At 45.7% G+C, this 12,882-nt stretch overlaps 1 protein-coding gene across 2 annotated transcripts in view; it reads right to left on the bottom strand.

Annotated features, from left to right (window-relative positions):
* The window catches only part of grin1b (glutamate receptor, ionotropic, N-methyl D-aspartate 1b), a 39,069-nt gene that overhangs the window by 18,157 nt on the left and 8,030 nt on the right, over window positions 1-12,882 (bottom strand). Inside the window, exons 4-11 of one of the 2 annotated variants that reach the window (XM_060053077.1) lie at window positions 12,268-12,330; window positions 11,384-11,481; window positions 10,316-10,437; window positions 7,514-7,688; window positions 6,585-6,732; window positions 6,256-6,342; window positions 1,233-1,368; window positions 691-818 (exon numbers count right to left, since the gene is read on the bottom strand). In XM_060053077.1, the coding sequence (XP_059909060.1) occupies window positions 691-818; window positions 1,233-1,368; window positions 6,256-6,342; window positions 6,585-6,732; window positions 7,514-7,688; window positions 10,316-10,437; window positions 11,384-11,481; window positions 12,268-12,330 (957 nt within the window). The remainder of the gene's footprint in view (window positions 1-690; window positions 819-1,232; window positions 1,369-6,255; window positions 6,343-6,584; window positions 6,733-7,513; window positions 7,689-10,315; window positions 10,438-11,383; window positions 11,482-12,267; window positions 12,331-12,882) is intronic. The other variant, XM_060053078.1, reaches the window with a different exon arrangement.

The following is a 12,882-nucleotide window of genomic DNA, read 5'->3' as shown; positions in this document are numbered from 1 at the left end:
GCAAAGGGGCCATTAACATCATCCTTTTTCCATCAGATTTTCAAGCGAATTAACTCTTAAAGCGAATTAATTTGTAGCGACATAAGAAGCGCCTAAACGGTTTTCCATCGACAGAATGATTATAGCGAATTAAAATTGTGTCACAATGCCCCGTGTTGAAGCGCATTTTTCTGACCCGCTAGATGATTTTCCATCAACAATGCGCATGCGCGACATTCTATATCGCTTCAGCCGTTTTCCATTACTTTTATGTCGCTAGAACTTTCCCAAAACCACCTCTGCAGAGCGAATGAACTTAGTGCGACAAAATCGGCGTTAGAGCGATATAACCCTTTTTCCATCACATATGTCGCATTAACTTTTGATGCGCATCATTTTAAAGCGCATTATCTTTTTGATGGAAAAAGGATTATAGAGAAAAGACAAACACTCATCGTGAGCCAAATCATCCAGACCAGACCAAGCAGAGCAAGAATAAACCAAGGGGGCATTATTGACCGGTCTACACATCCAATAGTCTACACATCCAATACTCTACACATCCACTAGTCCACACATCTACTGGTCTACACATCCACTCGTCTACACATCCAATGGTCTACACATCCACTGGTCAACACATCCACTCGTATACACATCCATTGGTCTACACATCAACTGGTCCACACACTCATGGCGGGGGTCCCTTACTCGCTCCTGCGTGCCAAACTTGCCATCCGCCACCAGGTGAACCTCGTAGGTGAAGTTCATGTTCATGGCAAGTTTAATCAGCAGGTCGATGCAGAAACCATAGCAGCACTGAGGCACTATGGGCTGTCCTGTGGGGTTGGAAGCAGACAGTTAACAATCAATTATAGTGTGTGTACTTATCTTAAATGCGTAGAGTCAAGCTTGGCTTATTTCTAAAATATGAGAGAACTACTTACGTGTGTTCTTTAAAATCACAACCTATTACGTCAACATCTAACATCGAAAATGTAATTGGTTCTGGTTTGGGTTCTCAAAATTAGAACAATGATGTCAATGGTCCAATTTCTCAAATAACTTTTCCAAGTGGGAAATGTTTGTGCAAGAGAGCGTGTGTGTGTGTGTGTGTGTGTGTGTGTGTGTGTGTGTGTGTTTCTTTGCATGCGTGTGTGTGTGTGTGTGTGTGTGCGTTTGTGCATGCGTGAGTGTGTGTGTGTGTGTTTGTGAATGCGTGTTAGTGTGTGTGGGTGTGTGAGAGTGTGTACCTGGAATGGTTCCATTGGGTCCGGTACATATGACCTTTTTGATGAGGACTCCATTTAATGTGTACTCTTCTCGGCACGTCCCATCATTCTTGGTGGGTTTGACGTAAACAAATGGCTCCTGGTGTATAGTCACAATCTACACACACACATAGACACACACACACACACACACACACACACACACACACACACACACACACACACACACACACACACACACACACAAACACACACAAACACACACACACACACACACACACACACACACACACACACACACACACACACAAACACACACACACACACCATCACAACCAGCCTCAACGTCAGACTGTGTCAGAACACATCTTGCTCCATTTTTTTTTATCATTTGTGGGCACCCCCTACCACTAGTCAGAGCACTATAACTGGCAGCGACACATACACGGAAGCGCACACACACGCACACACACAGACACACACATACACACTCACGCGCACACACCGCACATCAAGACAAAGGCAACGACACACTCGCCGAGGTAAGACGTTATGTTTTTTAACATAACGGCTCCGCCATCGACACACGCATGGGTAACAACACACACGCATGGGTAAGAACACACACGCACGCGCACCGCAGCGACACTCGCCAAGGTCAGACGTAATGTTTTTAAACATAACGACCCCGCCATCGACAATCTCTCTCAGGTAGGACGTTCTGTCTATAGACTGTAGAAATTGCGATTAAAAGGAGGAAAGAGACAATTTCTCACTTCGACAAGCAACGGCAGGTCGTTCATTTTGTCATATAAAAAACATTAAATTCAAACATCAACACACAAGTCACATGATCTTAAAGAGACAGTGTCCCTATAACACAACAAAAACATGTTAATAACACAGTATGTTGAATTATGTCTATAGAGTCCATCACAAGACGACACTTAGTTGCTCAAATGTAATATCATTTTTCTCCTTGAGCCTCCCGAAATGTCGTTACAATTTGTTGCTGAAACGTAATATTACCCTCCACCTTGAGCCTCCCGAAATGTCTTGCGATATTGATATCCCCCTTCCCCCCTGTGGACTGTTTTAGTTGTTTTATTTTTCTCATGTTTTGTGTGTATGCTGTGTACACTGGAAGAGATGTTTAATCTCAATGATGATTATTATTTTCAACTAACCAATAGTAGTTGCCTTGCACTTTAAAAAGGCAATGCACTTTTCAGCCCTGAATAACAGTAAAAGCGATTTAATAATTGATTAGCATGCATAGTATACTACACTTTCCATTGAACAATTTACCCCTGTTACCATAAATTGACTAATTTTATAATGAAATCAAATGCTCACACACTAGCTGCTTTCAGACGCACGTGTAAGTCCTGATATTCTCCTGATGGGCCATATGCGTGAACAACATATCCTGAGATCTGTACCTTGAAAATCTCCTGAATAATACTACCACAGAGGTAGTATTTTCTCAGTAGGAAATGTTAACTACCTTATATGTGAATGAGGAGTAGAAAGTCGTTATTTCTCACACCACTTCAGTGGGCGTGTTGATGACGCTTCTGCATGTCATTGAGTGGCCCCCTAAATGATAATCCGCCTGTTGCCTTTTGTTCGCTGAATGGTTAAAGATATTTAAATGTTGGCACTGTTTTTAAGTCATTTGAGTCATTTGTGGTGAACGAATGTTATATGTTGTAGCATTAAGGTGCGAACACACCAAGCGCGTACCTCGCGTACCATGTACGTGCGTAACGCAGCGAAAATGTTGCTTGACCATTTTGTGTCAAAAATGGTCAGATACGCGCGTACGCATACGCGCGTAGATGAGACCGCCCAAAACTCCCCCCCCCCCCCCCAGCCTGTGGCTGCGCTGGATTTAGGAGTCCGAGGAAGGAAACCCAAACGCCGCCGTGTTTGGATCGATGATAGAGCTTGGATCGGGTTAGATTAAATAATCTCTGATATAAATAACAATAATCGGGTTAAATAACTTCACATGGTGTGTCTGGTGTGTTTCCAGCATTCGTAGTGTTGATCAGCAGAGAAATAGTCCGCCAAGACGTTGAGGTTGCTCAATGGCGCATTTCCACTGCAGGGTGCGGAACGGATCGGATCGCAAAGGTGCGGGTCGGATCGCGTTTCCACCGCCAAAAGTGGGCGTGACCCGGACTTTGCCGTACCCGTTCCGACCCCATTCTAGGGACTCCTCCGTTGCGGTACCCAAAACGAGACCAGACGCCTGAAAGGGTACCCTGGAATTCTAGCTACACCCCCCCTCCGTTGATTGGTCGACAGAATCGTCACTTCCGGGTGACGCGGGGATAAAAACAAACAAACAGTAGCCTCGAGGTATTATTCTTTACAATTAACATGTCGCGTAAAAAGCTTGCTTGGGCGAACAAGGAGGTGAAGACGTTCGTCTGCATTCTTGCGGAGGAAGACGTTGTTTACGATGTTTACGTAGCTGCCGCGGCGATTGACATCCGGCCTACCACCAAGGGTACTGTCGGCAGTGGAAACGCGACCTCGGAACTGAGCTGGGCTATACTGCCCCCTCCCTACCGCCCCTTTGCGATCCGATCCGTTCCGCACCCTGCAGTGGAAACGCGGCATTAGCAATCAGAGACTCTGTCCATGCAAGTGAACGGAGCGTTCACTCTTCGTCATAACTATCAAACCAAACATCCTTCACATTCACCGAGCGAACATTATGAGAGTAAAATGCACATTTCTCGCTAGAAATGTTTCCATAAACGCATTTAATGGCGTAACTATGTTACTATTTCCACTCAGAATAAAGAAAGTTGCCGGCCGTGGCTGCCATGGACATGGCTGCTCTGGAGTCCGAGGTAGGAAACCCAAACGCCGCCGTGTTTGGGTGATAGAGTTTAGATCGGGTTAGATTAAATAATCTCGGATATAAATAACAATAATCGGGTTAAATAACTTCACATGGTGTGTCTGGTGTGTTTCCAGCATTCGTAGTGTTGATCAGCAGATATATAGTCCGCCAAGACGTTGAGGTTGCTTAATGGCGCATTTCCACTGCAGGGTGCGGAACGGATCGGATCGCAAAGGTGCGGGTCGGATCGCGTTTCCACCGCCAAAAGTGGGCGTGACCCGGACTTTGCCGTACCCGTTCCGACCCCATTCTAGGGACTCCTCCGTTGCGGTACCCAAAACGAGACCAGACGCCTGAAAGGGTACCCTGGAATTCTAGCTACACCCCCCCTCCGTTGATTGGTCGACAGAATCGTCACTTCCGGGTGACGCGGGGATAAAAACAAACAAACAGTAGCCTCAAGGTATTATTCTTTACAATTAACATGTCGCGTAAAAAGCTTGCTTGGGCGAACAAGGAGGTGGAGACGTTCGTCTGCATTCTTGCGGAGGAAGACGTTGTTTACGATGTTTACGTAGCTGCCGCGGCGATTGACATCCGGCCTACCACCAAGGGTACTGTCGGCAGTGGAAACGCGACCTCGGAACTGAGCTGGGCTATACTGCCCCCTCCCTACTACCGCACCTTTGCGATCCGATCCGTTCCGCACCCTGCAGTGGAAATGGGGCATTAGTAACCAGAGACTCTGTCCATGCAAGTGAACGGAGCGTTCCCTCTTCGTCATAACTATCAAACCAAACATCCTTCACATTCACCGAGCGAACAATATGAAAGTAAAATGCACATTTCTCGCTAAAAATGTTTCCATAAAAGCATTTAATGGCGTAACTATGTTACTATTTCCACACAGAATAAAGAAAGATGTCGGCCGTATGCTTCTGTCCAAGCTCACTACCCATCTCATTCAACTTCACTGGCTCCCAGTACACTACCGTATCCAATACAAAACCCTACTCCTCACCTACAAAGCTCTCCACAACCTAGCCCCCAGTTATCTCTGCGACCTCCTCCAAGAATACACTCCCTCCCGCTCCCTCCGCTCAACCTCTGCTGGACTACTATGTATCCCCACATCACGACTCACTACAATGGGTGCCCGGTCATTCAGCTGTTCAGCAACCAGGCTCTGGAACTCCCTCCCCCCACACATAAAACAGTCAGACACCATTACAACCTTCAAGTCACAACTCAAAACTCACCTGTTCAAACTCGCACACAACGTCTAACTGATCACTGTTTTGATTGTTTTGTTTTTTTGTTTTGTTTTGTCTTGTTTTTGTTTTATTTATTTCTTATTGCTTATGTTTATTTATTTATTTTATTTTATTTTTTTTCCACAATGTCTTGTTTTTTAAAAAATGTGTGATGACTATATGCTCTGTAAGGTGACCTTGGGTGTCTTGAAAGGCGCCTCTAAATGAAATGTATTATTATTATTATTATTACTCTCTGCCAGTGACGTCGGGTCAAGCTCAACGCTGATTGGCTATTGCGGCGCGTATGAGCGTAAAAAGTTAAATTTTTTGAACTCCTCGCGTACATGTACGCGCGTATATGTACGCGCGTATATGTGCGCGCGTATATATACGCGCGTATATGTACGCGCCTCATACGCCCCTACAGCGAGTAAAATGTTGCTTGGTACGCATGATACGCGTGTACGCACCTCATACGCGCGTAAACCAATGCTTCCCTATGGAAAAATTGCCGATTTTATACGCGTGGTACGCAGGTAACGCGTTTGGTGTGGCCGTACCTTTATAGGTGAAATGTTATTATATTATGCGCTCAGAAATTTGTTACATTATCGACTGGGGTTTCAACATTATTGCTATGGGTATAATTACAACTAGAGGTTGAGTGCGCGCAACACACGCGCGAAAACTGTAGTCTGTATGAAGATGTTCACATGATAAGCTTTGAGATGTTGTTGCTTGTTTTAAGTCTATATTTGTCTGTTTTTCTTCATTACGCAGGTTTCAAGTTATAGATGTTACGTTGACAGATTAGGGTAAGCGGTAGCTATAGCTATGATCTATTGTTACATGAATGGTCCCTAGCCATTTGCCATATTGAATGGTTAGGCATTGACCACAGCCCCTCTGTTGGGTCGGGGTTTTGTACCTTGAGTCTAGTTGACATCTGGTATCCTCTGGGCTTCTCTGTCTCTCCTCCTGGCCAGATGATCTTCCTCTGAGCGTTCATTATAACCTGTTTATGCACACAAAAACACCCACTCACACTCACACACACACACACACACACACACACACACACACACACACACACACACACACACACACACACACACACACACGCACACACACACACACACACACACAGACCCAACCACATGCACAGTGGAGAAGTTAGGGGAAAGATTTGGTGCACACCGCTCGACCAAATGGACCTAATGGGAGGTTGGCGGTTGGATGGGGATGGAGATGGTGTACCTGTGAGCCGTTGAACACTCCAACTTGAACCAGGCGCCCAGGTTTCTGCTGGTTGATGATGCTGTAGGTAGCAAAACGCCTGTCTCCATCATCGTTGAACTCGATCCTTCCTGTCAGACCGTCGGGGTACTTTGCTGACATAAGCACCCTAGGGACCAACCAGAAAGCACAACAACCACAACCTTAAATGACCTTCCCAAAGGTCCGTTGACACTTTTTATCATCAAGTATTTTATTTAGCAGCCCTGTGGAGAAGCCAGAGGTGTGGGCTGGTGGGTTCAGGCGAGGACAGGTGTGTGTGCAGGTCTGGACAGGTGTGTATGCAGGTGTAGACAGGTGTTTGCAGAACCGGACATTACTAGTACAGAGGATGTTGAAGGAATTCCTTTTGTTATATATATTCAATTTCTAGTTGTGTTTTTTTTCCAGACATGGTTATTTATTGGGAGACTTTTTTTAAAATGCAGTGTAATAAGAGTTTATTAATTTAATAAATTAACCAATCAACGGCTCTTTGTAAAATATGTTAGAATTTATTGTAACATGCATTGGAAATGTGCAATCCCGTCCCCTGCGATGGATTACATTGATATTGGCAATTTTAGAACACTTAACACTAGTGTCGTTGTTGCACCGTAATTACACATGTAACAAGCAATGTGAAAACATTCAGCATAATATCGTTCTACAAGAACCGAACCCCACTATAGTGTGGTAGTCTATTCCTAATCTTAACCATTACCCTAACCACACTTTCTAGTTACATACTGATCCCTAATCTTATTAGGTATGAAATATGTGCTTGTTACAAAGCTTATACGCATTAATTACATGACACTGAAACATGACACAATAATGTAACATGTAACCTTCAATTCAATAGAAGAGAGTTTAAATGATTGAATTGAGTCCTGGAGTCAAAGACCAACCGTTTAAAGAGTGGGCCGGTTCTCCAGATGTTGGTGTTACCAACACAACCCCGCGGCGGCTCTGTGATGTTCTCCTTCTCAAAGAGCTCCTGCAGCGACTGGGCCACTACTGACACGGCGTCCATGATGTGGGCAGACTCATTCTTACCGTTAATGAGCTGGAGACCCAGAAGACCTGGTGTACACACACACACACACACACACACACACACACACACACACACACACACACACACACACACACACACACACACACACACACACACACACACACACACACACACACACACACACACACACACACACACACACACACATACCAGAGGGAAACATATGAGGAAAATAGAGAATACATACTCGCATGCAACAAGCGCACACACATGCATGTAGATGCACCGACATGCACCCACGCACACGTGTGCACACACGCAAACAAACACACTCAAACCCCCACACACAAACACACCCATATACCCACTAACACGTTCGCGCACACACACACACACACACACACACACACACACACACACACACACACACACACACACACACACACACACACACACACACACACACACACACACACACACACACACACACACACACACACACACACACACACACACACACAGCCCAGGCTGTTGAGTGTCTCTGTTCTCTGGTTGACATGCAGGGAACAGAACTCTGAAAAAATACAACTGTTCGTCTCCCCAGGTGAACAAGGACTGGGACATCCTGGAGCTCTCTCTCTTGAACAGTCACACAACACCTGTCAACACTCATCTCGCTTGCTCCCAGGCTAATGAGCAAGGAGCAATAGAGCAAGAAGGTCTTTGTGTGCTAAAAAAAACCCAAAACATTTAGCACTACTGGCTAACTGATTCCGTGAGCTAGGATGATCTCCATGGCCACCACTAGCTGCCCTATGTCAGTGTTCAGCTTTTACCATTGTTAGTAAGATATCTTCCCATTTGCATTTGGTTTTGACAGGTGTCTGGCAAGGAGATTTGAACACAAGTCCACCATGTACCAGTTCTGCTCAAACAAGTCTTTTTAGATAGTAATTTCAGAGAAGTCATCAATATGAAACATAGACATTTTATAGCTTCAACGAACCAAAGCTCCTGTCAATGTAAAACCTCTCTATATCTTATGACACATCCAAAATACATGTTTAGTCTCATATATATAATCCAGACTCATGCAAATACATGGGAAATGTCTGTATCTGCAGATGAATCTAATCTGTCCAGTGGAATTGGCTTTCTGAAAGAAACCTGATCTGATTTGTTCTCTGATAAAAAATATATTCTGATTGATTCTCTGATAGAAACTTGATCAGATTGGCTCTTTGATTGAAATCAGATTTGGTAGGATTTATTGGCACTAGTAAGTAAAGAGACTGAAGTCTTACGGATCAGAAAAGGTATAGAACACAGTCAATCATTTAACTACTATGATACTACTTTTACAAGAAAGGGGGCGTCAGACCGTTGTTCATCTGAAACTATTCACTTAAAAGACTTGTACAGTTCACCACAGCAGACAAGCAGGTGTAGGTTTTTCAGAGTGATTGTAATACAGTACACATCCAGAGTGTGTGTGTGTGTGTTGGGTGGAAGGGCAACATGCTGTTTATCATGGGTGTGTTAGAAACCTGGCTGCATTCACCTCATTGACACTAAACTAATCCTTGAGTATAATTCTAGATCAGGTCTTAAACTACACCACGCTAGCTTACCAGGTCAGGCATGGTGGTGCAACATTTACTCATAAACTGAAATGCTAGCTATGCTCTATGCCCCCCCCCACCCCCCCCCCATGTCCAACTTGGAGTTTGACATGGCGATCAGGATGGAAGCCATGCTGCGTGGAGAAGCAGGACTTTTACTGGATGGACTTTTACTGGATGGGGGCAGAGTCACAGACAGGAAACAGGAAACGACGGCGGAACCTTACCAGTTGGTTAAGATAATCTGCACTGTGGTACGGTCAGTTTGTTAACTGTACCCATGTTTAGAGACTATAACACAGGTACACACACGTTCACACAGGCAAACACACGCAAATACACATAGGCACAAATACAGACACACACACGCAAACCAACACACAAACACACATACGCACAAATACAGACACGCACACGCAAACACACACACAAACAAACACACACACGTACCCACATACACGAACAGACACACATACAGACATGTAAAAACACACACACACACTCACACAAACACACACACACACACACACACGCACGCACACCTGTATAGACTTAAGTGGACACGTGTCAGAAATAGACTACAACCAAACACCCCCCCCCAGTGTGAGTGCGGCAGAGCGGCGGTGGACACACACTAAAGGATGGAACAAACAGAAGATGTTAGACACATTTAAAGCCACACTTAGAATAAGCGAGAACAAAACCTCCTGGTGGGTTAGGAACCTTTAAACACGACTCTGGGGTCGGGATGTTTAAACGTTCAACCCAGCCAATCGGAGCACACAAAGCCGGGATGAGGAGGAGGAGCTCCTTCATCAGACGAAGAGAAACAGAGAGAGAGAGACAGAGGGGGGAGAGAGAAGAGAGAGAGAGAGAGAGAGAGAGAGAGAGAGAGAGAGAGAGAGAGAGAGAGAGAGAGAGAGAGAGAGAGAGAGAGAGAGAGAGAGAGAGAGAGAGAGAGAGAGATAGAGAGAGAGATAGCGAGACAGGGAGAGAGCGACTCAGCTCCTAAAACCGTTGTGGAGGAGGCAGGAGAAGGTGTAGCTGACGTTGGCAAGGGAGGGTCGTACCATCGGGGGCCTCGTTCAGGGCTTTGCCGCTCATCTCTCTCTCCCCCACCAGCCAGACGTAGCCGGACCCCGTCATGTTGAGCTGCCGGGCTGATTTATACACCGCCGCAGCTTCGTCCTCACTGGAGGAGGACACACACACACAAACACACACAGTGAGTCATGCCTATCTGTGAAAATTACAAGATTAGTGGGAGGAATAAAGAATTCTGAGATTGAAGGAAAGATGTTGTATAAATGACTTTGGGAAAGCTGTTTTTCATCTTTCTCACACTCATAAAGAAATGGAAGCTTTTAAGCTCCTTTTGGACTGAGAGCACATTTGTGTGTGTGTGTGTGTGTGTGTGTGTGTGTGTGTGTGTGTGTGTGTGTGTGTGTGTGTGTGTGTGTGTGTGTGTGTGTGTGTGTGTGTGTGTGTGTGTGTGTGTGTGTGTGTGAGAGTTTGGATGTGTGACACAAACAGTCAGTTATTATAGAGTCTCCCTTACTATATCTCCTATATTATATTACTTATTGTTAGATTATAACCTGTGTTTTGATGAAAATGCATTCTTCAACATAAACTGAACTAATAGGACCAGGGATCCGGCGGCTAGTGTTCTAACTTCCCCCAATTTCTCAGTTGTTACTTACATCGCTTGCATGAGACAATACTGTTGTATTAGATAATTTACCAATCCTGACGTTTAAGAGGGATATCCACTCCGTCAGCATGTGCCCATCGGTGCCCATCGGTGCTCTGTGTGTGTGTGTGTGTGTGTGTGTGTGTGTGTGTGTGTGTGTGTGTGTGTGTGTGTGTGTGTGTGTGTGTGTGTGTGTGTGTGTGTGTGTGTGTGTGTGCGTGCGTGTGTGTCTATTTCTGGCACCTATCATTACTTGTCTATACAGGAGGGCTAACGTGTGTGTGTGTGTTTGTGAGTGTGTGCATGTGTGTGTGTGTGTGTTTACATTTCTGTATACGTTTTTGGTGTGTGTGTGTGTGTGTGTGTGTGTGTGTGTGTGTGTGTGTGTGTGTGTGTGTGTGTGTGTGTGTTTTTGCGGGTGAGAGTGTAGAGCGGGAGCGCCGACCTGGCCGACAGGATGATGACACGCGCCTCCAGGTCCTTGGCCTCCATCAGCAGGGCAGTGAGGTTGGTGTCCTGGCTGAACAGCAGAACCTTCTCCGCCTGGGGGGGTCCGTGGACCAGGTCCCAGGGCAGGCAGGTCACATGACAAGACAGGGAGGGACACAACACCACAGGAGGACACAGCGTAGCAGGAGAGAAGGACCGTTAGCTGCTTCCTGTGAGAGCTCCTCCCCCCCCCCCGTCCCACCCTGTGCCCCGTATCCATGCGGACTGCACCCAAGGGCAGAAGGAGGTTGGAAAAAACGCTGCTTTCCAAAGTCTGCTCAACTCAAGGAAACATCTAGCCGGAAGCTGAGAAAAAGAAGGGCCAGGTGTGCATGGTGTCGCATGCAAACTGAGGGCGTTGTCATGGTTCCAACCAACCAACCAACCAACCAACCAATCAGGGACGTGCATGGCAGAGGAAAAGCGCTGATGCGGCCGCAACTTAAATCAACTGAAATTAAATTGGGTAGGAGTAGGGTAGTATGGTAGGGAACGAAGGATTCTGTTCAAGAAGGAGGTAAATAAAAGGAGTCATGTTGCGGAAAAGAGGAGTGTGAGGATCCATTTGCTGCTACGGTCTGAAGTCTGCAGACAGGGACGAAGCTCCGCCCCCAACATGCAAACACCCAGGGAGGGGGCGGGGCTTATCTCAGCTAGTGGGAAATCCATTCTCTAAAGTATAAAAACCATCAAATAAAAAGTGAAAGTTGTGGAAGGAACGTGCCACCAGGATATAAGTATCTCTGGAGTTGGTTTGGGTTTGGACCGGCTGATTTTGTGCTGACTACGTGGAGAGCTCTCAGATTGGTTGGGCGGCGTGCATTGACCATGCAAGTATACCTTAGGTCCTCTCCTGAAGTCAAAGGACTGTTGGTCGAGGTTTTCAAAGTTCCTGTTTTTAGTCTGATGGGTAATGTGCACAGAGAAAATACGCAGACACAGAAGAGTATTATAGACAGATAGTCAGATATGGAGGCAGGACAGCATTCCAACAAATCTCCTTTAGTCTGTTGTCAAATCAGGAAACTGCGGCCTGGACACTGGAGCACACAAACACACATTCGATACCTTCCAACCTCCATAGCTATACCGACAACCCAGCTGTCTGTCTTAATGACACATAGTACTCTGTCCCTTGTATGCACACTGGCTTCCTGCTCTGTCAGATGTTCCACTATGTGTAGCACTGTTAATAGTCTTATATTTAAGCAATAGATCACGACCGGCTGTGGTATGTGCTCATTATACCACTGTTAAGGGGCGTTGTTCGGCCCGGCGCGTAGCGGAGGGCCGGCGACCCCCCGTTGCTTTTATACAACGGTTACTATAATGGCAAAACGAAAGTCATAGACAAACTACATTTAAAAAAAAACAAGAAAGTCAAAATAGCTGTTTTTTTAAAGAATACAAAAAAGTAGTCCCTCCTGGCTGCCTTCAAAATGCAGGACGGTCGCT

This window comes from Gadus macrocephalus, chromosome 6 (assembly GCF_031168955.1).
Source record: "Gadus macrocephalus chromosome 6, ASM3116895v1".
Classification (NCBI taxonomy): Eukaryota; Metazoa; Chordata; class Actinopteri; order Gadiformes; family Gadidae; genus Gadus; species Gadus macrocephalus.
Note: the sequence above shows the minus strand (reverse complement) of the source record. Positions and strands in the feature narration are given on the sequence as shown.